General features: G+C 41.5%; 1 protein-coding gene across 1 annotated transcript; it reads right to left on the bottom strand.

Annotated features, from left to right (window-relative positions):
• Positions 1-822: 822 nt before the first annotated feature.
• LOC140198001 (BTB/POZ domain-containing protein KCTD12-like) lies at positions 823-5,642 on the bottom strand. Its single transcript, XM_072258772.1, has one exon. The coding sequence runs from the start codon at positions 5,431-5,433 to the stop codon at positions 4,594-4,596; it is 840 nt and encodes a 279-aa protein (XP_072114873.1). The 5' UTR covers positions 5,434-5,642; the 3' UTR covers positions 823-4,593.
• Positions 5,643-26,143: the final 20,501 nt, after the last annotated feature.

Genomic DNA, 26,143 nt, shown 5'->3' with positions numbered 1-26,143 from the left:
TGTGTGTTCCCTCGTCTTACGCTTTCTGAAGTCCACATTCAGTTCATTGGTCTTACTGACATTGAGTGCAAGGTTGTTGCTGTGACAACACTCAACTGGCCTGATATTTCTCACTCCTGTATGCCCTCTCATTACCATCTGAAATTCTGTCAACAATTGGTGTACCGTCAGCAAAATTATAGATGGCATTGGATCTGTCATGGGTGTAGAGAGTAGAGCAGTGGTCTAAGCACACATCCCTGAGATGTGCCAGAGTTGATTGTCAGAGAGGTGGAGATGTTGTTTCCCATCTACACAGATTGTGGTCTTCTGGTTAGGAAGTCTAGGATCCAGTTACAGAGGGAGGTACAGATAAATTATAATTTAAATTGTAGTTTATAGTATTTTACGTATTGCAGTGTCCTGCTGCCACAAAACAATAAATCTCATGACATATATCAGTGATACTAAACCTGATTCTGACAATATAATATTCTCTTTCCCATTATTTGACTGAAGTTTAAAGAAGCCACAATTGTTTAGCCAGTTCAACAATTCTCATTTTGCCTGCGACTTCGTTTATCAATTCATCAACATGAAAGGAATCAAAGCTTCAAAGGAAAAGGTGTGGAAGAGTTGCAAAGCTCATTTTTTTCCATGCTAGGCTCGCAGGATAGGAAACTATGACAGGGAATACTTCCTAATATTTATACAATACAATGATATATATATAAAGACCATGTTGAAAAATCTAAGTGACATACTCCTCCCTGATGATAAGCAAAGTAAAAAGATGACAGAAATAATTCACTACAATAACATAATAGGCAACAATAAAAGAACCACTTTGAAAAGCAGTGTTTAATTAAAATTGGTGTGACAAAAAAAAAATCACAATTTGTAATCACCAAGAAATGGCTAAGCAGACACATTTTTAAACAGAGACATTTTTAGTAGAACATTTTAATTTTTTATAAGTGTTTAATAAAACAAAATTACAGTTCAATCTTAGTACATCAAAGTAACTACATTTTGGACGTCTGGTAAAGAGTGAAAATACCACTTTAATCTTATTCCTAAACTGACAGAGCAGATGTTGCCTCTTGTAGGAACTGCTAAACTTTCATTTTACTGGATTTTTTTCAACCATTATTCAATCCCTGAACAAGGAAGTTAATTATTATGTAAGATTCGATTAAATTCATTTGATCTTAAATTTCTAGTCCTGATCTTCGAAGTACTATTCTGGGTTTAACTCTTCTATCTCACTTGGGGAAATTATTTATTCAATAACTTAAAAAGTCACGTTTTCTTTAGCTCATTAATAATGTGTCAGTGCTAAAACTGCTCCAAAATAATTGTGAGATTCTATATTTTCTGATGGATGACTGGCCCTTTACTTGCCTCTCACTGTTTAAACTCCTGCATTTAAAATAAAATGTTCCCATAAATAAAGCATCCCTTCAGGTAGTACAATCTTTTTAGGATATTATCTCTAGGCAATTGTCATTCTATGAATGGATTAATTTGGATGGAAGCATATTTGCCAAGTATTAAATACAGATGTAAGGATGGTTATTATTTTTTCCCAATAGAGCTTCTCTTTTGTATGCTACCAGTATGGTAGTAAAAGAAAATACTTGCATCGATATAGTCACCTTCATGTCTTCTGGATTCCTCAAGTTGCTTTAGTTAATGAAATAATTCTCTGGATTGTTATTACTGTAGTGATGAAGTATCACTACTAATTTGTGCATATCTTAACGCCACAAGCAGCTTTATATTAATGTGCAGATAATCTATTAACTCCAGCATGCACGATCCCAAGCTCAGCTGTGAAAGAGGAGGGTTCAGTATGGGGTTAGCAAACCCATCCCACCAAAAACCCAGAGCTACAGAAATGCCCATAGAAGCTCCAAAGACCCCATCTCTGGGAAAGGGAAAACCTTTGTCGAGAAGACCAAGAAGATAGCAAACTGCTGTCAGTGGCCTATGTCACAGTAGGGATGATGGGTTTAGATAAGTAAGTAGGAAAGATAATCTATTGATTGAGTAATACATATTGGCCAAAAGTGACAACAATTCCTCTGCCCTGCTTCAAAACAGCATTGTGGAACAATAGTGGAAGGTGTGGCAAGTATTATTCGCTTAGCAATTGATGATATCTCTGCAGTGGTGCTCAAAATTATAGGCTAATATAACTTCCTTAATGCAAATATCCACTGAGCTATAACTAGCACTTAACAAGATGGCAATAGTTAAAATTAACATGAAAGCAGGGAAATATAAACCACATTATTTAATTATCTGATTTTAAAGACCCAGTGCACTGTTGATTGACAAACAATATGGCTCCTTTACATTCATCATAGAGAAATTGCAAAGCACTGTGAACTAACTGCTCTTTATTTTTCTCTACTGACATGATGTCCCCTTTTTTTATAATAAAAGTTCTCAATTCCATCCAGATTAATCCTAATCCATACTGTTTTAAACAGTCCATAAACAGTGTTTGGAATTAAACCATCACACTGCCTTAACTGATTTCAGCAACTGCTTTATATTTTGTCAGTTTGTGAAAATACATTAAATAAAAACTAATATGCCTACAAAGAACCTCATAACTCCAAAGTAAACAGCCAGTCCTGCCTGAACCATTCCTGGCTACTTTGTAAATGTCCACTGAAGCAGCAGCTGTAGGAATGGGACAGGAAGTTTACAATGACCGTCTTAAAGATGCCTTGCTACTAGAGCTCTCACCTAGAAGCCATAAAGGGTAGCTAAGAGCCAAGAGTGAAAGGTGAAAGGAGGAATGATAAATCGTTTTCTTCTGGACAGATTTAAAAATGTGTCCATATTAGATCACTGCAAATATGTTAAACCTTTGAAACTATAGGAGTTGTCTTCAGCAAGAAATTAGACATTTTTCCCATTGTTGAACTTAGTTCTTCTGATTAGCCAGACCTGACACAACAACGACAATAACTTGCTAACCCTGCTAACTGATTGCAAACACAGACTGACAAGTCCCAGCAGGTGGTTACTATCAGCGGAGAGCAAAAGGGCTTTGCCAGAGAAGAACTCTTCAGGAAAGAAAGAATATGATGGTAACCTAGAATCTAAATGAAATTCAAGTCATTTACCCTGATTATCAAATGTCAGGCCCAGGAACTGTGACTACACCGAAGTTCAGAATCCCTTACTAAGTTCCGTCTTTGTCCTCCATACTTGTGCCCTGAGCTTACATCTTCTCCTACTACTTTTACATAACTTTTTAATTCCCTTGCCAGCCCTTCAAACACAAGGCAGTACTTTCTTTCACAATTGCCGTTTCTATTTCTGCACTCTGGCAGATATTTATGTAATTACAAAGAAAAAGCAGGTTTCAACACTATTCTAGTGCAATATTGGTCCCGATTTCAAGGTAATAATTCTGAATATTGAAACCAAGAAACCAATAGGGTGATTCCACATTTGGTCTCCATGCTTGACTAGTCGTCTCGTTGTTAATGAAAAATATTAAGTCCTTTTTAACATGCTTCATTTACAGCAAGCAATAAATGAGGAAGAGAAACTTCCTGTTAGATATATCGAAACCATTGCATTATTATTGAAATGACTTAAATCCTATATCCTATAAAACTGCAGTGACACGAACTGCCGCTATCACAAGATCGAATCGCGATGATACCATTTCGAGAGTTCTTCTCCTGGAAGTGCAAGTTTAAGCTTCGCCTAAACAGTTTTCAAAATGGCAGGGTAGAAAGCGAGGTTAAACACTCTTTCGGACTTCGAAAAGATAATGCACACTACAAGCAGCGCGCATGCAACTGCGACGTGTACTAAAACGGTATAATAATTTCTTCGATCCGATTTTTTTTGTGTTTAATATTGTCGGATTTGACATGATGGACGCCACGTTGGGGATGCAAGCAGAGATCTACAGGACAAAACTCGAAAATCTGCTGCCCCTCTCCCCGGAACACCAACAACACAGCTGCTTCTACATTCAGATGGAAGTACTGTTCTCTGCTGGTACGTCAGCCAGGAGCTAAGTGGAGTAGTATGTAAAAATTAAGAAACGGAAGAGACGGCTGATAGTTAAGCGTTTAGTTATATGGGCGCCCCTCAGTATTAGTGGTAAAGCCGTCGCTCTGTGAGGCTGACAGCTTGTTATCTGGATCAATAAAACCACATATTTAAACCATCGTTTCCAGTAGCAACGCTTTATTCTTCTTCTGCTCGTGGACGCTGTGTTTGGACGTCTAAGGTTTCCTGAGCCTTGCTAAACCGTTCTACCTTACGATTCATTCTCATTCTCTCTCTCTCCCACCCCATCTTTCTTTCTCTCCCTCTCTCCCTCTCCCTTCCTCTCTCTCTCTCTCTCACACACACACACACACACACACACACAGACTCTCTGTGTACCAAGGGAGAACAGTTTAGCAAGGTGTGCCGTGTGTGACACTCTTTCTCACGCACACTCACACGAAGGATTAAGTGAAGCCCTATTCTGTAGGGGCAGTCCAGGTCGTAGGAACAAAATAGGTAGGTAGGCATCGTAGCTTTGGGAGAGGTTGGTTTCAATGGGGGCGGACTGGCATTCCGGCTCGCTCATTCTCTGCAGAAGACATACTCGGTGTAACTGGTCCAGATCTTATCCTCTCCCTGGTCACTGGCGTAGGCGCAGGTCCCAGTGGAGCTACATGCCAGCATGTGGAAGCCTGCATCGGCTAACAAGTCAAACGCCTGCTCCAGGAAGTTGAACTTGAGATAGTAGCGGGATGTGTACCTTTCGGGAGGGCGATCGGGGTCCCGGCTCTCGTTCAAGGTTTCTCCGAACACTTCCTTGGCCAGTGAAGTCTTGCCGCACACGGTAATCCTGGCTACCCTTCTGAATTTGGCATCGGCTTGACAGTCCCGTCCGATGGTGTAAGAGCCCCGGTAACCCACGGTGATGTAGCCCGACCTCCTGGGCTGGGTGCTGTCTGCTGGCGGGGACGACAGCGGGAGAGACGGCGTCACCGGGCTGCCCTTCTCCGCCTCTTTGCCGCCTTCTTGCTCGCCCCTCCAACGCTCGTTGAGCGTGTCCGTCTTGCCATCCTTGGCAGCCAGTTGACCGGCCAGTTCCCGAAGCTGGAAGAACTCCGCCTCCCGCTGCAGCCTGCACCTCTCGGGGAAGTAATCCGGCAGAACCAGCCTGAGATCCCTCATGTAGTCCAGAATGTAGCGGAATAGGAAACCGTCGCGGTCTAGGAAGAAGCGACCCTTGCTGTCCTTTGGCAACTCCTTGGGGCTGCTCCGGCTAAACATGTGCCAGAGCAGGGAGTCGGGCACGGCCACCAGCGTGCGGTGGCGGGTCACATACACCTGCCCGCCGACATTCAACTCCACCACGGCCGGGAAAGCGGACTCCCCGTTAGGGAGCTCGCAGGGGTTGTCTGGCAGAGCCATCTCGCTGCTCCTGCAAGTCTCAAACAACCCCCAAAAAAAGAAAATACACCAGACTCTGGTGAAAAATGTGGGCTGCCGTATGTAAATATCAGATGTGGGAGGAAGAGGTTTAAATATACGCGGATGACGTTGACTTTCAACAAATCAACAAGTTGAATGCTAAGAGTGACATTTTCGTTCTTCGAGGAATGTCCCAGGACGTGTTGAGACCGACTGCCGTAACTTTTCTTTTGCTGTTTTCCTTCGTGCACGAGTCTGTATTACAAAATCTAGCTCATTTTCTAGGACATTTGCGTTTGCAGGCAGTACCCTGCGTTCCTCTTTTGCTGTTTGCTTAGTCATTTTTATTAATATCTCCTTAAAACGGAGGCATAGGCGATTAACAATCCCGATTTATGGCAGTCACTAATGTGTGGCCAGAATGCACGCCCATTAATAACAAATTCTAACCATAAGTCTTAACTCTGTTTAAACTAGATCTCTTCAGCCTGTTTCTCTCTCCTCAAGAATTGCCCGATCCACTGAATCTTTATAGCGTTTTTCTTTTCCTTTCAAACTAATAACCGACCGGGATGACCTGGAGCCTACGAGTGAGTGAAAGCCGTGATAATCGATTTTATTTTTGCTTTTAAAAAGATCCCAAACTTAAAAACTCATTTTATGCTTTTTCTTACAAGCATTGCAGGTTTTATATTAAAAACAAACAAAAAGAAATCCTCTGAAGCCCTAATGCGTTTTGGACTTCGAAGGAATACATTATTCACAAGCGTGAAGGGTATTCACGTTGGCCAGAACAACTTCAATCCAGTTATATTATTGTTAACAGAAATTCGCCCGGCAGTGCATTCATTCCCTCCCCATCAGGTCAAACAACTCAAGTTTGACAAGAACTTCTGTGGCTACGACCTCATTTTTATTGCCAAACCGCAAAGTGGGTGAAAAGTGTTATTTTTGTATAAACACATCTAAACACAATCGTTTCATAGATTTACAAACTTCGATACCAATTAATTTCAAACAATGGGCACATATTTTAAGCCTCCGCCGTCTCCATCGCCGCTTCAGAAAGCTCAATCATGGGGATCGCCCGCCCTCTGCTGGTTGTATAAATAAGACACACACACACACACACCACAAAATGCTGGAGGAGCTCAGCAGGCCAGGCAGCATTTACGGAAAAGTGTAAACAATCGAAGTTTCGGCAGAGACCCTTCTTGAAAACAAACATTTTGACCCTCCAGCATTATGTGTGTGTTGCCTTGGATTCCCAGCATCTGCAGATTTTCTCATGGTTGTATAAATAACCTTACAGGAGCCAGTACTCTTCAAAATGGTTTTGATGTTAACCTGTGATGCTCTTGGCTCTTCCATATTATTGCCTTTTTAATTTAAAAAAAAGTATAGAAAATATAGAAAATATTTGCATACACAGTTCATGAAAATTGAGACCTTGACTTTTGTCATCACTGGCACCAGCCTACCCGCCATCAAGGACATATATATATAGAAAGGTGCCGCAAAAAGGGCCAGCACAGCATGAAGAATCCCCCCACCCTGCTCATGAACTGTCTGTCCCACTTCTATCAGGGAGGAGGCTACATAATATCCTCTCCAGGACCACCAGGCTCAAATGCAGTTACTTTCCCCAACCTGTAACTGATCCACACCTCCACCACCACTGCTTTATCAACTCCTGTCAGTCGGCTCATGAACAGACATTCTTGTGTCTATCATCACTTTATGGACATATAATCAATCTATGTACAGTATATAACTATCTTTTATATTCATATGTATTTCATTATGTTCTTTATCTTATTATGTTTTAATGCTGCATCATATCCAGAGTAGCAATTATTTTGCATGTCTCTACACTTGTGGATAGGAAATACATTCAACAATATTGAATCATGAATACATTGAGCAATCTGGGTCTGGAAGGCATATGGGCCATGCCTCTTTGCGTATTGAGTGTTGGTGGGGAGTATTACCTCATAGGTTCTATTCATTATTAGCACACTTATGGAGTTCAGACAGCAGCCTCTGAGGAGAGGAGAGTGATGGACCTTGTCTCTATGGATCTTAGCAAGGCCTTTGACAAGGTCCCACATAGAAGCCTATACTGGAGATCATGTGGGATCCAGAGAAAGCAAGTTAAGTGGATACATAGGGACTTGATGGTAGGATGCTGGAAGTAATGGTGGAATGTTGTTTTTATTTCAGAATGGAAGCCTGTGGGTATTAGTGTTTCACAGGGATTCGAGCTGTGGATATTATTGTTTATCATTTATAAAAATGATTTGGATGACATGGTTAGTAAGTTTTCAGATGACACGGAAATAGATGATATCATAGGCAAAATTAGGTTTATTATGACTGACGCATATTGTGAAATGTGTTGCTTTGTGGAAGGGATTACACCACATGACAGAAATTACTGTTGCAAAAAAAAAGTCTAAAAAACAAATAATGAGGTACTGTTCATAGGTACATGAACTGTTCAGAAATGTGATGGTGCAAAGAAAAAACCTATCATAAATGTTGAGTGTATGTCTTCAGGTTCCTGTACCTCCTCCATCACGGAAATGTGAAGAGGACATGCTCTGAAGAATGAGGGTCTTTAGTGATGAATGCCACCTTCTCAAGGCACCACACCTTGAAGATGTCCTCGATGGCAGGGAATGTTGTTACTGGAAGGTCACGTTAATATGGGTGAGTGGACTGAGGAATAGCAAATAGCACTTGACTCAGGTTAAGTGTAAGGGGTTGCCATTGATTTGGGAAGTCAGACAAGACTTTCACAGTGATTGATAAAGCCCTGGGGAGTGTTGCAGAGTAGAAGGACCTAGGAATACAAGGATATCCAGGTAGTTCCATGAAAGGGTAGTCAGGATTGTAAAGAAAGCAGTTGATGTGCCACAGTTCAGCAGCCCATACGACCATAAGAAATAGGAGAAGAATTAGGCCATTCAGCCCCTCAAGTCTGCTCCGCCATTTCATCATTGCTGACCCTGGATCCTACTCAAACCCCTACACCAGCCTTCTCGCCATATCCTTTTATGCCCTGACTGATCAGGAAACGATCGACCTCCACCTTAAATATACCCACGGACCTGGTCTTCACCACAGTCAGTGGCAGAGCATTCCACAGATTTACCACTCTGGCTACAAAAAATCCTCCTGACCTCTGTTCTAAGGGGTCACCTCTCAATTTTGAGGCTGTGCCCTCTCATTCTAGCTGCCCCCACAATAGGAAGCATCCTCTCTACATCCACCCTACCTAGTCCTTTCAAAATTCAGTAGGTTTCAATGAGATCTCCACGCATTCTTCCAAGTTCCAGTGAGTACAGGCCCAAGGCTGCTAAATGCACCTCTTATGTTAATATCTGCATTCCCGGAACCATCCTTGTAAATCTCCTCTGGACTCTTTCCAATGGCAAAGCATCCTTTCCGAGATATAGGGCCCCAAACTGTTGACAATACTCTAAATGCAGCCTGACTAGTGTCTTATAAAGCCTCAGCATTATCTCCTTGTTTTTATATTCTACTCCCTTTGAAATAAATGCCAACATTGCATTTGCCGCCTTTACCACAGACTCAACTTGTAAATTAGCCTTCTGAGAATCTTGTACAAGGAGACCTAAGTCCCTCTGCACCTCTGATGTTTGAACCTTCTCCCCATTTAGATAATAGTCCACACTATTGTTGCATTTACCAAAATGTATTATCATATATTTCTCAACACTGTATTCCACCTGCCACTTTTCTTTGCCCAGTCTTCCAATTTGTCCAAGTCCTGCTGAAATCATATTGTTTCCTTAGCACTACCTACCCTTCCACTTATCTTCATATCATTTGCAAACTTTGCCACAAAGCCATCAATTCCATTATCTAAATCATTGACAAACAGTGTGAAAAGCAGTGGTCCCATACTGACCCCTGAGGAACACCACTATTCACCGGCAGTCAACCAGAAAAGACCCTTTTATTTCCACTTGCTGCCTCCTGCCTGTCAGCCGTTCCTCTATCCATGCCAGTCAGGACATTGAGTATGAGCATTTGGATGTTATGTTGCAGTTGTACAGGGCATTGGTGAGGGTGTATTATAGGAAAAATGTTATTAAGCTGGACAGAGTGCAAAGAAGATTTACAACAATATGGCCGATATTTCAGGTCGACACCCTTCATCAGACTGAAAAGTGGGAAGGGGAGATTGCCATATAAAGTGGTGAAACAAGAGGGGACGAAGGATGATTGGCAGATGGAAACAGATTGGGACTTGGAGTACTGTGTCCAGTTCTGGTCGCCTCACTATAGAAAGGATGTGGAAGCATTGGAAAGGGTACAGAGGAGATTTACCAGGATGCTGCCTGGTTTAGAGAGTATGGATTATGATCAGAGATTAAGGGAGCTAGGGCTTAACTCTTTGGAGAGAAGGAGGATGAGAGGAGACATGATAGAGGTGTACGAGATAATAAGAGGAACAGATAGAGTGGATAGCCAGCGCCTCTTCCCCAGGGCACCACTGCTCAATACAAGAGGACATGGCTTTAAGGTAAGGGGTGGGATGTTCAAGGGGGATATAGAGGAAGGTTTTTTTACTCAGAGAGTGGTTGGTGCATGGAATGCACTGCCTGAGTCAGTGGTGGAGGCAGATACACTAGTGAAGTTTAAGAGACTGCTAGACAGGTATATGGAGGAATTTAAGGTGGGTAGTTATATGGGAGGCAGGGTTTAAGGGCCGGCAGAACATTGTGGGCTGAAGGGCCTGTACTGTGCTGTACTATTCTGTGTATGTTCTATGTATGTATAGCAGTGCAGTCCTCGGCACACCAATGCATCTCTCTGCACATCAATGCAAAGGGAAAAAATATATCTCTCTTTCATTCTGCCGAGCTTAAATTTAACCAGCAAGTTCTAAAAAGTGATAATTGGTCCCAATGTCCTTCAAATAATTTTGTAAGCATTAAATATGAATTTACGTCTAATTAACTGGACCTGTATCATATTTTGGTGAGGCTATATTTGGAGTACTGTATTCCATTCTGTTCCCAATGTTACAGGAAGGATGTGAAGGCTTTAGAGAGGGTGCAGAGGTTCACCAGGGTGTTGACTAGATTGGAGTTTATTAGTTATAAGGAAGGATTAGACGAACTTGGAGTGTCAGAGGCTAAAGTGTGACCTGACAGTGCAAATAAAAACAAGGAGAAGCATAGATATTGGCATATAGAGTCTTTTTCTTAAGGTGCAAATGTCTAGAGAGCATGCATTTAAGGTGTAAATGTAAAGGGAATTTAAGAAAAACACATAAATCAAAACACATGAATCAATGAGCCCCCACTGTCCAATTACACCCTTGTGAACAATGAACCTACTAAGTTGTACATCATCGGAATGTGGGAGGAAACCCACGCAGTGATGGGGAGAACATACAAATTCCTTACAGGCAGTGGTGGAAATTGAACCTGGGTCACTGGCACTGTAAAGCATTGTGCTAACCACTACACTGTCCGTTATTCTTATGATTAACAAGGATAGTCGTATGTCGACAGCTGTAATCATTTATTGAATTTCATATTTTAGCCAATCAATGTCACAGTGTACACTGGCAATGATGGAACCCAAGTGCGGAGGAATGACAGACTCTCAGGTAGAGATGGTGACCAGAGTTTATACATAAGAATTCCAACTGAACATTGATAGCTTGGCCAAGTGACACCCGGAGACGTAACATTCTCAAAACTAGGACCCCCAGATGGAGCATACGCTTAAATAATGCAAGTGACATGGAATTCTCAAGCCTATCAAAATAAACATAACAAGGAGATATAAACAATTGATGAATCTTATTAAACAACAATTGACCAATTCAGGTACTCTTAAAAACCTGGGAGTCCAATGCTCTCCAGATCCCGCACAGGCCCAGAGAGCACATAGCAGTCAAGGATACTCAGTTTGAGTTATTAAACAATATTATCTAATTTTTTTTCCTCATTTCTCCAGATTTTTTACTAGTAAGTGTCAGGTGAAATTTTATTTTGCATTAGTAAACTGACAAATAACTGAGAAAAGAAAGTTATACATTGACCTATTGTCTATATCTTTTAGATCTACATGAGATGCTCCTGCAAGAAGGTAATATCTACCATCAAAGATTCCCAGCATCTGGACGTGCCACCTTCTCAAAACTACTTTTGTGCAAGATGTACAGAAGTTTGAAGTCCTACACCATCAGTTTCAAGAGCAGCTACTTACCTTCAATCATTTTGTTCTTGAGCTAATCACTACTTTAGCATAGCAAAGCTATGAACACTTTGATCCAGAGTTTCTCAACTGGGGTTCCATGAGAGGTCACGAGGCATTTCGCGAGAGATCGTGATTAAAAAAATAACTATCGTTTTTTTTAAACTTTACACTATGCACAATGCTAGCACTCGCATTGGCAGGCAGTAACTGAGCAGCCCGGTTAGCAATCCCTTTAGAGGTTTCGCAGCCCAGTATGACAGTGCTTATTCTCAGTTTTTGACATGAGATAGAGAGGCCGTTGATAATTGGTGAGCGCTGTATTGCATGGAGGAGAGGGTGACAGTGGGCATTGTGGTACACGCAGGGGAGGACGGCAGGCTGATGGGCAGCCTGAAGTGCATTTTCCAAGTAATAAATGGACTTACTTAACTTGTGCTGTGTCGTCAGTTGAATTACCTCCTCCAACTTCCCCTTAACTGCAGCCAACTGACTTATGAGAGCGAACAAACGACCAGTGACTCAGCTGCCGGTCTGCTGCTTTGCTGTTGTAGGTGTTGAAAGCGGTGGATTGTGTAGGTTAGAAGTGAACTGTGTTGTGAAGTTTTTGTATTTTTTGCCGTTTTCTCATTTAGTTATCTATTATGCCCTTCTTTTTTGTGTTTTGAACCCTTGATTAAGACAAGATGCAGTATGAGAAATTGAAAAGGTTTCACTCTCATACGGTACAATTAGTCGATATATTGATGACATGTCACACGACACTGTAGAGGTTTTGTGAAGTAAACTGAGAAACAACAGCTGTTCTATCCAAGTTGAAGAGTCAACAGATTTCACCAATAAGCGTAATGTTGTAACATTAGTAAGATTTGTCAATGATGAAATTCAAGAAAACTTTTTCTGTTGCAAAGAGCTGCCCGAAACAAGCAAAGGCCAAGATATATTTACTGTTTTGTCTTCATATCTGGAAACAAAAAGTCTGTCTTGGAGAACTGTGTTGGCATCTGTACTGCTGGTGCCCTATCAATGGCTGGTTCCATGAGCAGATTGGTTTCTCTTGTAAAAACATGGAAATCCTGACACCATGACAACACACTGCTTTTTTCCACAGAGAGGTGCTGATGCCAAAAACTTGGAGATGAAATGAAAAGTTCTGGATGATGCTGTAAAAATGGTTAACTTTATTAAACAAAGGCCAATTCACTCCAGAATGTTTCAAAAACTGTGAGACAACCTGGAGAAAGAGCACACCAATCTCCTGCTATATACAGAAATCCAGCAGCTTAGCACAGGGAGAGTTCTCAACAGGGTGTTTAAGCTGAAAGTGAGTTGCAGGGATACTTTCAAGAAAATAGTAGGCCAGATTTTGTGAGTGTTTTGAAGATGAAGAATGGCTGCACAAATTAGACTACTTAGAAGACATTTTTCATCATATGAACCAGTGGAACAAGTCTCTGCAAGGCCCCTGGAGAAAATGCTTTGACTTCAAGTGACAAGACTCTTGGATTTAAAAGGAAACGGAATCCTTGGAAAACTCATGTTGCAAAAGAAATCTTGAAATGTTTTCACTGCTGCTTGGGCTTGAGAATGAGGAAAGGTATCAGAAAATCTCGAGTCTTATTGAAAACAGAAATTTAGTATGTTTGCCTTAAGAGTTTTTAAAATTTATCAAAGGGAAAAAGCTTAATTTCAAGAAAGGCAATGGCTGATCCATTTCCTTCTCAGCCCCAATCTCCTGCCTTCTTCCTGTATCCCTTTATGTCCCGACTAATCAAAAATCTGTCAACCTCTCTCTTAAATATACCCAATGACTTAGCCTCTATAGCTACCTGTGGCAACAAAATTGAAAAGATTCATCACCATCCAGCTAAAAGAAATTCCTCTTCATCTCTGTTCTAAAAGGACACCCCTCTAATCTGTGGCTTTGCCCTCTGGTCTTAGACGCCCCCAACATAAGTAACATCCTCTCCACATTCACTCTATTGAGGCCTTTCAATGTTCAAGAGGTTTCCATGAGGTCACCCTTCATTTTTCTGAATTCCAGTGAGTACATCACAGAGCCATCAAATGCTCCTGATATGATAAGCCTTTGAATCCCAGAATGATTTTCGTGAACCTCCTTTGAAGCCTCTCCAATGTCAGCACATCCTTTCTTAGATAAGGGGCCCAAACCTGCTCACAATACTCCAAGTGAGGCTTCAACTATGCTTTATAAAGCCCCAACATTACATTCTTACATATGACAATAAACTCAACTTCAACTTTCTTTTTTTTTGCATTTCTGTCTGGATGTCCTAAAGCACTTCTGGAACTTGTTGTAACAAAAGTGCCAGCAAATTCGTGCAGATGAACCTCTCATAAACAGCAATAAGATCAGTACCAGGAAATTGGTCCTGGAAATCACAAATGAGAGAAAAATATTGGCATCATCTTCACTATGGTATCATATGGTCACTTACATTGACCTGGGATATTAAGATGGGTAATCTAAAAAGCTAGCAAGGCTTAGCTCTGTCCTGGAGTGACAGTCTATATTTTAATGCACAAATCTCTGGAATGAAAATAATAATAAAGTTACTAAAACACACTAATGGTACACTCTCATTTGAAACCGTCTACAATTTATTTACCTATTCCAAAAGTGATAAATGTTAATTTTGTATAAGCAACAGGAACAACAATTATCCCAAAAGGAAAATTTTGTGCCAATTTAGACAATTTTCCATTAGCCTGGTCAAGGCTTGATCCAGTTTCTGTATTCATTATCTTTATACTAAGAACTGATTAAAGCCTGACATACTGTATATTAGTTATATTTATAGGATCATAATAATAAGGAAGCAGTTTTCTAATGTAATTGAAATTCTATTTTAGAACAGAAAATGAAAGCTAGATATAGTCAATGGAGATTCAAAAATACAGCTGGGAGATACAATGTAAGTGTGCAAAATTAGTCAATTAAGAGATTGAAAGTCATCAGTAATTTCTGGATTGTCTGACAGTGATATTAATGTTCAAAAAAAGAAATGCAGAGAATCAAAGTTAAAATGAAAGTCACATAAGTGAACTTTATCGCTCTTCTATTTTCAAAAGTTTGCCCTCATCAGTAAAATGCTTCAGTAAAGTATTTTGTAAATCAATGCATGCTTTTTTAATTTAAATTAATAATGAAAGGATTTTCATCAGGTTTATGCTATTCTCATTCTACCTGCATTTAAAAAAATTGCAGGTTTTAGCCTGCTTACTTATTGAGAGTCCTGAAGAAGGGTCTCACCCCGAAATGTTGACTCTTTTTTCATTTTCATAGATGCTGAGTGCCCTGCGGAGTTCCTTCAGCATTTAGTTAATAATAATTCATTTTACAGATTGCTTTGGATCAATATTGAAAGGTGTTTATGTTTATGATTTAGCAACTGCAATCACAATTCCAGTTGGTTTAAGTGACAAGATAATAAATTAAAATGAATTTGCTATCAGTAAACTCATTATATTCAATTAGAATGGATAAACTTTCAAATATTTATAGTGAGTGATACCTTACCATTAGAGTGTTTTGAGAAACTGCTGCAATCTAATATAACTGCATAATAAGAGAAGAAAATTCCCTCAAATGTGTTTTTGGTAATTATTATTTATTGCATTCTGTCATTGGAAGAGTCATATAGAACCTGGCAGACATTGCCTGCTTTCCAAATAAGCTTGGATTTAAAAACCAAAATATTTAAAATTGAAAATAGCTTCTTGGTCAGAATCCAGGCACCCTTTAAATATTTCTCTGCTATTTTGGATTATTTTTTTTTAGATATTTTATCTTAACAGGGATTCTCTGATTTGTTCCTTTTTCCCTTTGATATCCTAGTCAGAGAAAATGGAAAATCTCACAGAGGCAGGTAATGTGTACCTAATCCTCCATTTTTCATTAAAAAAAAACCTCAGCAGCAAATGAAATACTAATCTGTGATGGTATAGTTAAGATATACAGAGTGGAAAGCAATATAAAAAGATGCAAAAGGGAGGTGAATGGGTAGAGGCACATGGGCAAGATGATTCATTGTTTTGAAAGTGATGGGCTGAGTTGAAAAGGTGAGATGTTAAATCAAAGCCAAAGTTGAGTTTATTGTCCCATGTTGAGTTTATTGTCCCATGAGTGTATTGTCCCATGAGTGTGCAGTTGCAATAAATAAAAACTTGACTTGCAGCAGCATCACTGGCACATAGCATCATATAAGTAGAATTCATAAGGAAAAAACATAAATTGAATATGAACTACACATAATTTTTTAAAATAAAGACACAATTATAACATGAAAAAAGTCAATTTTAATACAAAGTACTTGCAGTTTAGCCGGTATATAGAGGTACTGGTTTGGTTTTTTCTGCCAGTGGGTTCAAGGACTGAATAGTTAAGAGAAGGTAACTAAGCCTAGTGGTACGGGACTTGGGACTTCAGGCTTCTGTACCTCCTGTCCTGTGGTAGCTGTGAGAAGATGGCATGGCCCAGATGGTGGTGATCTTTGATGATGGATGTAGCCTTCTTGAGGCAGCACCTCCTGCAGATACTACTGATGGTGGGAAAGGATGTGTCATTGAGGTATCGGGCTGAGTGTGCAGCTTCCTACATTACTACCATACTAGAACACAATGAAACCTGACAAGATATTTTCAACGGTAAATTCCTGACTGGTTGCATCATTGTCTGGTGTGGCAATTCAAATGCCCAGGAATGTAAGAAACTAGAAAGAATAGAGGACATCTTTGTGTAAACCACACTTGACAACAAGTCCATTTAGATAGTGAATGTGTTGCAGGGCCTGTAGGAGAAGGACATGTTGGATACTGTGTGATGGTTTTCCAAATTGATTGCCAATTTAATTTGACTGCCAATTTAATTTGACAGAATAACACATACAAATGCTAAAGCAATTTAGCAGGTCAAGCAGCATCTACGGAGGGGAATAAACAGTTGATGTTTTGGATGGAGGCCATTCAGCAGGGCTGGAAAAGGAGGAGGAAGAAGCCAGAATAAGAAGGTGGGGGGGGGGGGATGTACAAGTTAGAGGGTGATAGGTGAAGCCAGGTGGCTGGGAGAGGGGTGAAGAAACGGGAATCTGGGAGATGATAGGTGGAAATGGTAGAGGAATGAAGAAGAAGGCATCTGATACGGAATAAGAGGTGTTGCTTCTCAAACCTGAGTAAGGCCTCATTGTGGCAGTAGAGGAGGCCAAGGACCCAACATGTTGGAACCTGAATTAGAACGAGAATGGTTAGCCACCGAGAAATCCTGCTTGGCATGAACCTAATGGCAAGAATATCGATTTCTCTAACTTCCTGTAATTTTCCCCCTCCCCCTTCCCTTGACCTCTCTGGTTCTTCTCTTCCCTTCCCCTGCCTATCACCTCCCCCTGATGTCCTTCCTCCTGTCCTTTCTCCTACGGTTCACTCTACTCTTCTATCAGATTCCTTCATCTTCAGCCCTTCACCTTTTCCACCTGTTACCTACAGCTTATCATTTCATTCCCCCCTCCCCCACCTGCCTGGTTCACCTATCACCTTCTAGCTTGTACTCTTACTCCTCCCCACCTTACTGTGGATTTCCAGCATCTGCAGAATCTCCTGTGTTTATCATTTGGCAGAATGCCTCCTCACCAGAACTCACAAACAGGTACCAAGACCTGGCTTCCAGTGAGAGTGCCCCTCCTCAGCAGATCCAAACTGCGCAGCCAGAGTTTTACTCCCGGCACTCACAGCCCCAAAGATAGCTGCTGGCCAAGTGAAATTATGACTCTCCTTGTGGATCGTACCTTTACCAAGAAGGTCCAGAGAAGAGTGCAATCATTCTTGCTGATCAACGTTGTAACAAAGCACTGTTCCCAGGGATGCACACTGAGACCAACATCAGCTTCTGCTTGAAAACCACAAGCTCAGCAAAATACGCACTTGATCGAGCTGGAACTTGGTGATCATTGGGTTGAGTGTGATCGGGATCAGCCATGATGGAATGGTGGAGCAGACTCGATGGGCTGAATAGCCTAATTCTGCTCCTGTGACTTATGGTCCTATTATCATCTATTGAAAATGAATGAACTGCTGAATGGCCCATTCCAAGTTTCAGGAGTACGTGCTGAGGGATGTGTTGAGAATCAGTACAGACATAGTAAAGTCTCAGTGGGGAAGGACAGTAGACTAGGGTCCTACCCGCACTGGACACTAAGGGGCTGGGTCTTGTATAACAGCCTCTGAAATGAGTGCAGTGTTTAAGGAAGAAAGATAAGTTCTATTAATACATCTATTTTTATATTTTTTGTAATAATTTTATGTCTTTTATCACCATCAGCAGAGGTGCACCACAGGGCAGTGTGCTTAGCCCACTGCTCTACTTGTCTTATACCAATGATTGCCTGGCTACGTACAGCTCTAGTGCTTTAAGTTTGCTGGAACACTGCTGGCCAAATCAAAGGTGGTGACAAAATCATCATTTAGGAGAGAGATTGAAAATCTAGTTGAATAGTGCCACAACAACAACCTCTCACACAATGTCAGCAAAACCAAAGAGCTGGTTATTGACGACAGGTGGAGGAAGCCAGAGGTCCATGAACCTGTCCTCATTCGGGGATCGGAGGTGGCGAGGGTCAGTAACTTTTAAATTCCTTTGGTGTTACCACATTAGAAGATTGGCCTGGGACCAGCTTGTGAGTGCCATCACAAAGAAGGCATGACTGTGCCTCTGCTTTTTTAGAAGTTTGCACAGATTCAGTATTGTAGCATGTTAGATTTTGTAAAACATTGAATGAATGTCTGTCAGGTCAACGGCCACTTAACTCTTTCTGATCTTGTAGTGTGTTCGATCTGTAGAGTAAACACTGTAGGTTTGTTAGTGACTATACATCTGTTAGTGAGGAAACACTGAGGCTACATCTACACTACGCCAGATAATTTTGAAAATGCCGGTTTCGAGTAAAAACGACAGGCATCCACACTAAGCGTTTTTCAAAATATCTCTGTCCACATTAGACGGATATTTGGTTGAATCTCCTCTACTGGGCACGCGCAGGACACACAGAAAACAAACGAAGAGGAAATGATATACTTGGTGCACGTTTGTCCAGTTACAGAGTAGGAAAATTTAAAAGGAATTGCTCTTGGCTCTCCTGCAGGAGGACTTAAACTTAAAAAAAAATACTGGAACGTATAGAGGCAACCAACAGGGAGTTCACAGACAGTATGACCCAGCTGACGACGAACATTGAAAAACTGACTAACTCTGTTGCATTTATAAAGCACCTTGTTAATTGTATAAAACAGTGTTATCTTGTATTTCCATACGTTATATTAGGCTGTTACACATCTATTGTCAGAGTACTTGCATAAATAGGTAAAGCACCTTCATACAAGCAAGGACAGAAAACAGGGCAAATTGAGTATACTTATTTATTCAGTAAGTTATGGGTCAAAGTATTTGGTGAGTACATTTCTAACTCTTCTGGCTTCAGTCTCGTTGCCGTCTGTTCTGAAATTGTTAGGTTCTGCGAAGCGCAGAATCAAATATCGCTGTGATGATTCTTCGCTCTAGTATCAATTCTTTGGTGACAATAAAGTAGTAGTAATAATAAGAAGAAGAAAACAATGAAATGCCGCACTGTCGCCATCTGTTCCGGCACGTCATGACAGCGGTTTTAAAAAGCTCCGGTTACCCCGTACACACTGCAACGGATATTAGGCGTTTTCAGATTTATTCACTCTGGAGACCATTTCTGAAAACTCCGTTTTCGGGGTCTAAAAACGCCATTTCAGTGTGGACGGAAGGTCAAAACGAAGAGAAAAAGCTTCGTTCTCAAAATTATCCAGGGTAGTGTGGACGTAGCCTGAGAATGTCTGTCTGCATTTGGGCTTATTGTTTATATGTAAACATTAATGTACTTTGAAAGCTGAAAGAATGTTATGTGGCCGCCAGACATGAGCGAACGAGTTAATCATGAGTAGCTATAAAATGTCTAACTTATATAGAAGGTATGCTGAATGATGTGTTAATGGACGCACGATGTGTTTGAAAATAAAACAGGCTGTGCTAATGGAATGAGAACAAAGGGTCAAATAGTTTGTCTGGCTTTGTGCTCGTCAAGCTGTTTTTTTGAATTTTCTTTGAACTCTTACTGGGACCAGGATCACATGCAGTGCCAAGGACCAAGAGGTGGTTTCACAAGTCGGAGATCGGAGAGTTCCTCTGACAGCGACAACAATCAAGTGGTGACTCAGAATCGTGAGCCCAGAAATCATTGCGACTCGCTATGTAGTATCTTGGGTGGTTTGTTTTTCGCTTTCCATTATATGGTAATAAATTAGGCCTAGGTTACTTTATTGTACTTGTATGCTAATTAGCACAGCTCTTGGATACTTGAGTACTTGGGTCTGATTAATAAAGCCCATTACAGGCATGACACCAAAAACTTTGACAAACTTCTAAAGATGCACATGGGAGAATATCCTGACTGGTTGTAATATGGCCTGGTATGGAAACACCAATGCCCAGGCATGGAAAAGGTGAATATAGCCCAATCCATCACAGGCAAAACCCTCCCCACCACTGAGTACATTTACAAGGCGTGTTGTTACAAGAAAGCAACATCCAGTATCAAGGCCACTGTCTTTTCTCATTACTACCAAAGGGCTGGAGGTACAGAAGCTTTAGAACCCACACTACCAGATTCAGGAACAGTTATAACACTGCAGCATCAGGCTCCTGGACTGATGTAGATAACTTGACTCTCAATAAGTCTGAAATGTTTCCACAACCAACCAACTGTCTTTCAAACACTCTACAACTAATGTTCTCACTATTATTTTTATTTGCGTATGTCTTCTTTTGCATGTTGGATGTCGGTCAGTCTTTGTTTCTGTATAGTTTGCATAAATGTTATTGTATTTTTTATTTTCCTGTAAATGCATGCAAGAAAATGAATGCCAGGGTAGTATATGGTAACATATATGTTCTTTGATACTAAATTTCTTTGACTTTATCTTTTATGCCAAGGCGGCAGCATCCATCATTAAGGACTCTTACCATCCAGGATATGCCTTCTTTTCATTAACTGCCAGCAGGAGCTTGAAGACCTACACTCAATCTCTCCCTTCCTCCCTCTCCAAAAGTTAGGATCAAACAAAGCACATGAGGAGTTTAAAGAAGCTAGAAAAGAACTAACAAATGGAACTAGGAAAGCAAGGAGGGGCATGAAAAGTCCTTGGCAGGTAAGATTAAGATAAATCCCAAGGCATTCTATACATTTATCCAGTAAAAGGATAATTAGGGAGAGGGTGGAACCACTCAAAGAAAAAGGAGGAACATTTGCTTGGATGCAGAGAATGTGAGTGAGGTTCATAATGAGTACTTTGCTTCAGTATTTACTAAGGATATGGAGGACCAGGAAGTCCGTGCTGAGTGTATAAATACATTAAGGCATTTAGAGGTCAAGGAGGAAGTATTGGGTCTCCGAGTGAGTATTAAGGTGGCCAAGTCCCCACGGCCTGATGGGATATACCCCAGGTTATTGAAGGAGGCAAGAGACGAGATTGTTGGACCCTTGACCAGTATCATTGTGTTCTCACTTGCCGGAGGCAAGGTCCCGGAGGACTGGCAAGTGGCTAATGTTGTACCTCTATTTAAGAAGGGAACAAGGGAAAATCCTGGGAGCTATAGATGCCATAAAGGGGGCACAGGTGGCAGACGCAACTGCAAGACACACACACTGAAGTACTAGGAACAGGACTTGACTAGAGAGCTGAGACAAGAACACAGACTTGGGCTAGGCAAGTGGGACCAGGACAAGGAACTGGAATCTAGGAGCCTGGGCGTGGACTCCGAGCCAGTGACTGGACAAGGACCCAGAACCTGAGTCTTGACTCAGGGTTGGAGGACGTGACGAGGCTTGGGTTCCTCGAGGCGAGGACGTGACGAGGCTTGGGTTCCTCGAGGCGAGGACGTGACGAGGCTTGGGTTCCTCGAGGCGAGGACGTGACGAGGCTTGGGTTCCTCGAGGCGAGGACGTGACGAGGCTTGGGTTCCTCGAGGCCAGAGACTGGACAAGGACCCAGAACCTGGGTCTTGACTCGGGCTTGGACTCCGGAACTAGGCAAAGGCATGACTTGGTCTTGAGGAGGAAGGGAACACAGAGCCTTGGTCTAGAACATGGGGACATGGAGCCTTGGACTTGAGAAACAGGAATACAGAACACAGAGCATTGGTCTTGGGAGACAGGAACACAGAACACAGAGCTGGGACCCCTCCTTGGGAACAGGACGTAGGGCCGGGACCCATACACAGAACAGAGAGCCAGGTCCCCTCCTTGGGAATAGGACATAGGGCCAGGACTTATACACAGAATGCTGAACACAACAAGACGGTTCCCAACAGTAGATAGCAGCAAACAGCCAGACCTACCTAGCAAAGGCTTGGACACAGAGACAGTTCAAAACAACAATAAACAGTTCCTTATCTTGCTCCAGCAGTTGAACTTGACAGGGGTGCAGGCAAAGGTTACAGATGAGGCAAGGCTTCAGGAGGAAGGGGCAGAGAAGGGATTCCAACAGGGGAATTGGACAGGAACAATCCAGCAGCCAAGTACTGGTCTCCAGAGGTAAGTACTTATGTGTCTGCCCAAATAAGAATCATGTGCCTTAATTAGAGCACCCAACAGAACAATGGAAAACCAGAAAACCTGGAATGTGGATTGACGGACTGGACCATGACAATAGACTGCTGAATCTCACATCAGTTGTAGGGAAATTGCTAGAGAAAATTCTTAGGGATAGGGTATATGAGCATTTAGAATCCCATGGCCAAATTAGGGAGAACCAGCATGACTTTGTGCAGGGCAGGTTGTGCCCTACCAACTTGATTGAGTTTTTTGATAAGATGACAAGAGATGTTGATGAGGATAGGTCAGTGGATGTTGCCTGCATGGATTTTATTAATGTGTTTGATAAAATACTTCATAGGAGTCCAATCCAGAAAATTAAGAAGCATGGGGTCCGTGGTGAATTGGCTGTTCGGATTCAGAGCTAACTTGTGCATTGAAGACAGTGTAATGGTTGAAGGAGCTTACTCAAGCTGGAGGTGTGTAATTAGTGGTGTTCCGCAGTGATCTGTGCTGGGACCTCCGCTGTTTGTGATGTATTTAAACGACCTGGATGAAAATGTAGATAAGTGGGTAGTAGGTTTGCAGATGATACCAAGATTGGGGGAGTTGTGGATAGTGAAGAAGACTGGCAAGGAATACAGCACAACATAGATCATTTGTAGGTATGGGCAAAGAAATGGCAGATGGAGTTTAACCCAGATAAATGTGAGGCGCTACATGTTGATAGGGTAAATGCAAGGAGACAGTACACTGTTAAGAGCAAGATATTTAGCAGTGCTGCTGAGCAGAGAGATCTTGGAATCCAAGTTCATTGCTCCTTGAAAGTGGCTACAGAGGTTGACAACACACACAGAATGTGGGTGGAACTCTGCAGGCCAGGCAGCATCTATGGAAAAGAGTAAACAATCGATGGTTCAGGCTGAGACCCTTCATCAGTCCTGTCAAAACGTCATCTGTTTACTCTTTCCATAGATGCTGGTTGGCCTGCTAAGTTCCTCTAGCATTTTGTGTGTGTTACTTGGATTTCCAACATCTGCAGATTTTCTCTTGTTTGTGACACAGGTCGATAAATTGGTTAAAAAGGCTTATGGAATGTCTGCTTTTATGGGTCAAGAATGGAGTTTAGAAGTCAAGAGGTTATCTTGCCGCTTTAGAAAACACTGGTTAGACCACATCTGGGGTGTGGTATACAGTTCTGGTCACACCACTACAGGAAAGATGTTGAGGCTTTGGAGAGGATGCAGAAGAGGTTTACCAAGATGTTGTCTGATTTAGAGGACATGTGCTAGCACAAGAGGCTGGATAAACTTGGGTTGCTTTCTCTGGAGTGGTGGAGATGTGGGGAGATGTGATAGAGGTTGGTAAGATTATGAGAGGCATAGATAGAGTAGAAATGGAATATTGTTTCTCAGGGTTGAAATGTCCACTACCGGGAGCATGCATTGAAGTTGACAGTGAGTGGGTTCAAAGGAGATGTAAGGGGTTCAGATTTTTACTCACAGAGCGGTGGATGCCTGGAATGTGCTGTCTGGAATGGTGGTAGAGGCAAATACATAAGAGGCGTTTGCAAGGAAGGTGGAGGGATATGGACATGGTGTTGGTAGGAGGGATTAGGTTTGGGCAGTTTCGATTTGTTTTTTAGCTGGTTCGGCACAACATTTTGGGCTGAATGGCCTGTCTGTGTGTTGTACTGTTCTGTGTTTTACATACGTCAGTGGTAATAAATCTGATTCTGATTATAAATGAATGTTGTGAACTGAGTATAATAAGTATAGAGAAAGATATATCAGTATGGATAAAGCATTTTTGAATTTATAATAAAGATTAAAGATTTGCTTTACTTGTCACAAGGATTACTTGTCACTTAGCGAGGATTGTGTGAGGCAGCCCACAAGTGTCACTATGTTTCCAGTGTCAAAGTAGCATGCCCACGACTCGGTAATCCTGACCTTACATCTTTTTTGGAACGTGGAAGGAAATTGGAAGACTCAGAGGAAACCCATGCTGGCACGAGGAGAACGTACAAACTCTTTACAGACTGTGGCAGGAATCAAGCCTTGATCTTGCAGCTGGCGAGCTTCTAGAGATCAAAGCTTTGTTTTTGAATAAATTAAACTTCCAACCGATATCCTTTGTTTAGTTTCTGGTTGTAAATGGGAGACAGTTTTCAGTTCTCTATGTAATCAGCAAGCAGTAATCAGTTTGAGGTTAAAAAGATAGCTTTGCAACCAGGCGCACTGTCTATAGAACAGGATGCTGGGTCACAGCACTTGGTCCAACTTCTTGGGAGGTGCAGTATATGACAATGAGTTATTTAATTTGGCTTGTTTCAGACAGACAACACTGGCTCAGTTGTTTAGTGCAATGAAGCTCGCAGACCAAAGTGATAACACCATTTAGCTTATCAATAGCTGTGTAGGAGACATGTATCTGTTCTCTATCTTCATTGTATTCCGTGTTGCTTGTTTGTTATATTTATTATGGTAACTAGTCACATGAATGGGGCGCAATAAAGCAAAGGGAATAAGTCACATATTTGTGCTTTGTTCGTTACAGTTTGTGGCTTGGGCCCGGCAAATGTCGTATCTTTTGCCAACTACTCAATAACGCTCAAGCACGATTAGCTTACACTTGGGTACACTTAAGTCTAATTGCTTCAAGATTTGCTATTTACTAATAAAAGATCAAACGAAGGACTTGACTTTTGAAACAAGCATTATTGGAGCTGAAGGCGCGTCATGCAAGAATAACAAATCCATAGAGTCGCAGGCAGCAGGAATTGTTTTGGTTCAGTTTGGCCTGTACATTCTGTCAGCAAAAGTTTTTGACAGTTTTACCGAACAAACATCAGCATTCAGACGTGTCCCTGAAATGAAAAGCTCTGAAGCCAGGAGCAGCTTGTGGCAAGTAACGACCTTTTGTTGGTTCATACTTCGTGTTTGGGTTTGAAACACGGCTCTGAATGGTCAGCATTACCCATCCATCTATATACCGGTTTTTGCCTGAAGAGTCTGACCCTTGGCTCTGTTGAAAAGCTGAATTGAATTTACTATTGTTTTGTCTGATTTGCACTTGGGAAACAATATGAGTCAACTGGAGGCAGTGACTTTGAAGTTAAGCTTAAGAGAGAAACTAAACAAACACAAGATATTGAAAGTCAGAATGGTGGAGGAAATGAAAATATTTATAAAACCAGAGAACAGGCTGTGACTACATATAAAACTACGACAGCACGTCTAATATCCGTGCAGCACATTCTATTGCTAGCAAAGCGACCTGTATGTCTGGTAACTCACTGGCATACATTAGAATGGAGCTGATTTAACTGGGTTATACACAAGAAGAAATGTGTTGAGGGATAAACACACATTGGAAGATCGGGTGGAGCAGCTTCGAAGAATTGAAGAACAGCTTCGGATAAATTTCAGAGAAAGATGGAGCAGCTTAATTTGCAGGAAGAAATGGCAGCCAAGATGGCCAGAGTTGGGGTCCTAAGGGCTTCAAGTACTGTGGGTGCTAAACGTGCTCCAGTAGGACAGTTCTAAATAAGAGTTCCTATGGTGGCATGGAACAGAGAAAATCTAGCATACTCGCTGTCAATGTGGATGCATTTGAAGAACAAATGTCCATGAGCCATGAATTTGGACCCCAAAGGGTAGTTCAGGGTGTTCATTCTTAGCCTGCACCAAGGAGGCACTCTGAACCTTTGCCATATCCAATAACACAAGGTGCTTCTGAGAACATGGATTTATGGTAAATTCAGATCTAAATGCCACACTGGACGCCGTAAGAACATGAAAGGAAATAACAAGCATAGTGATGCAACAACAACACAT

This window comes from Mobula birostris, chromosome 5 (assembly GCF_030028105.1).
Source record: "Mobula birostris isolate sMobBir1 chromosome 5, sMobBir1.hap1, whole genome shotgun sequence".
Lineage (NCBI taxonomy): Eukaryota > Metazoa > Chordata > Chondrichthyes > Myliobatiformes > Myliobatidae > Mobula > Mobula birostris.
The sequence above is the reverse complement of the archived record's forward strand: the minus strand, read 5'-3'. Positions and strand labels throughout refer to the sequence as shown.

Bases quoted from the DNA above. Each gene is read 5' to 3' on its own strand.
- LOC140198001 (XM_072258772.1), bottom strand. From the start codon at position 5,433: ATGGCTCTGCCAGACAACCCCTGCGAGCTCCCTAACGGGGAGTCCGCT.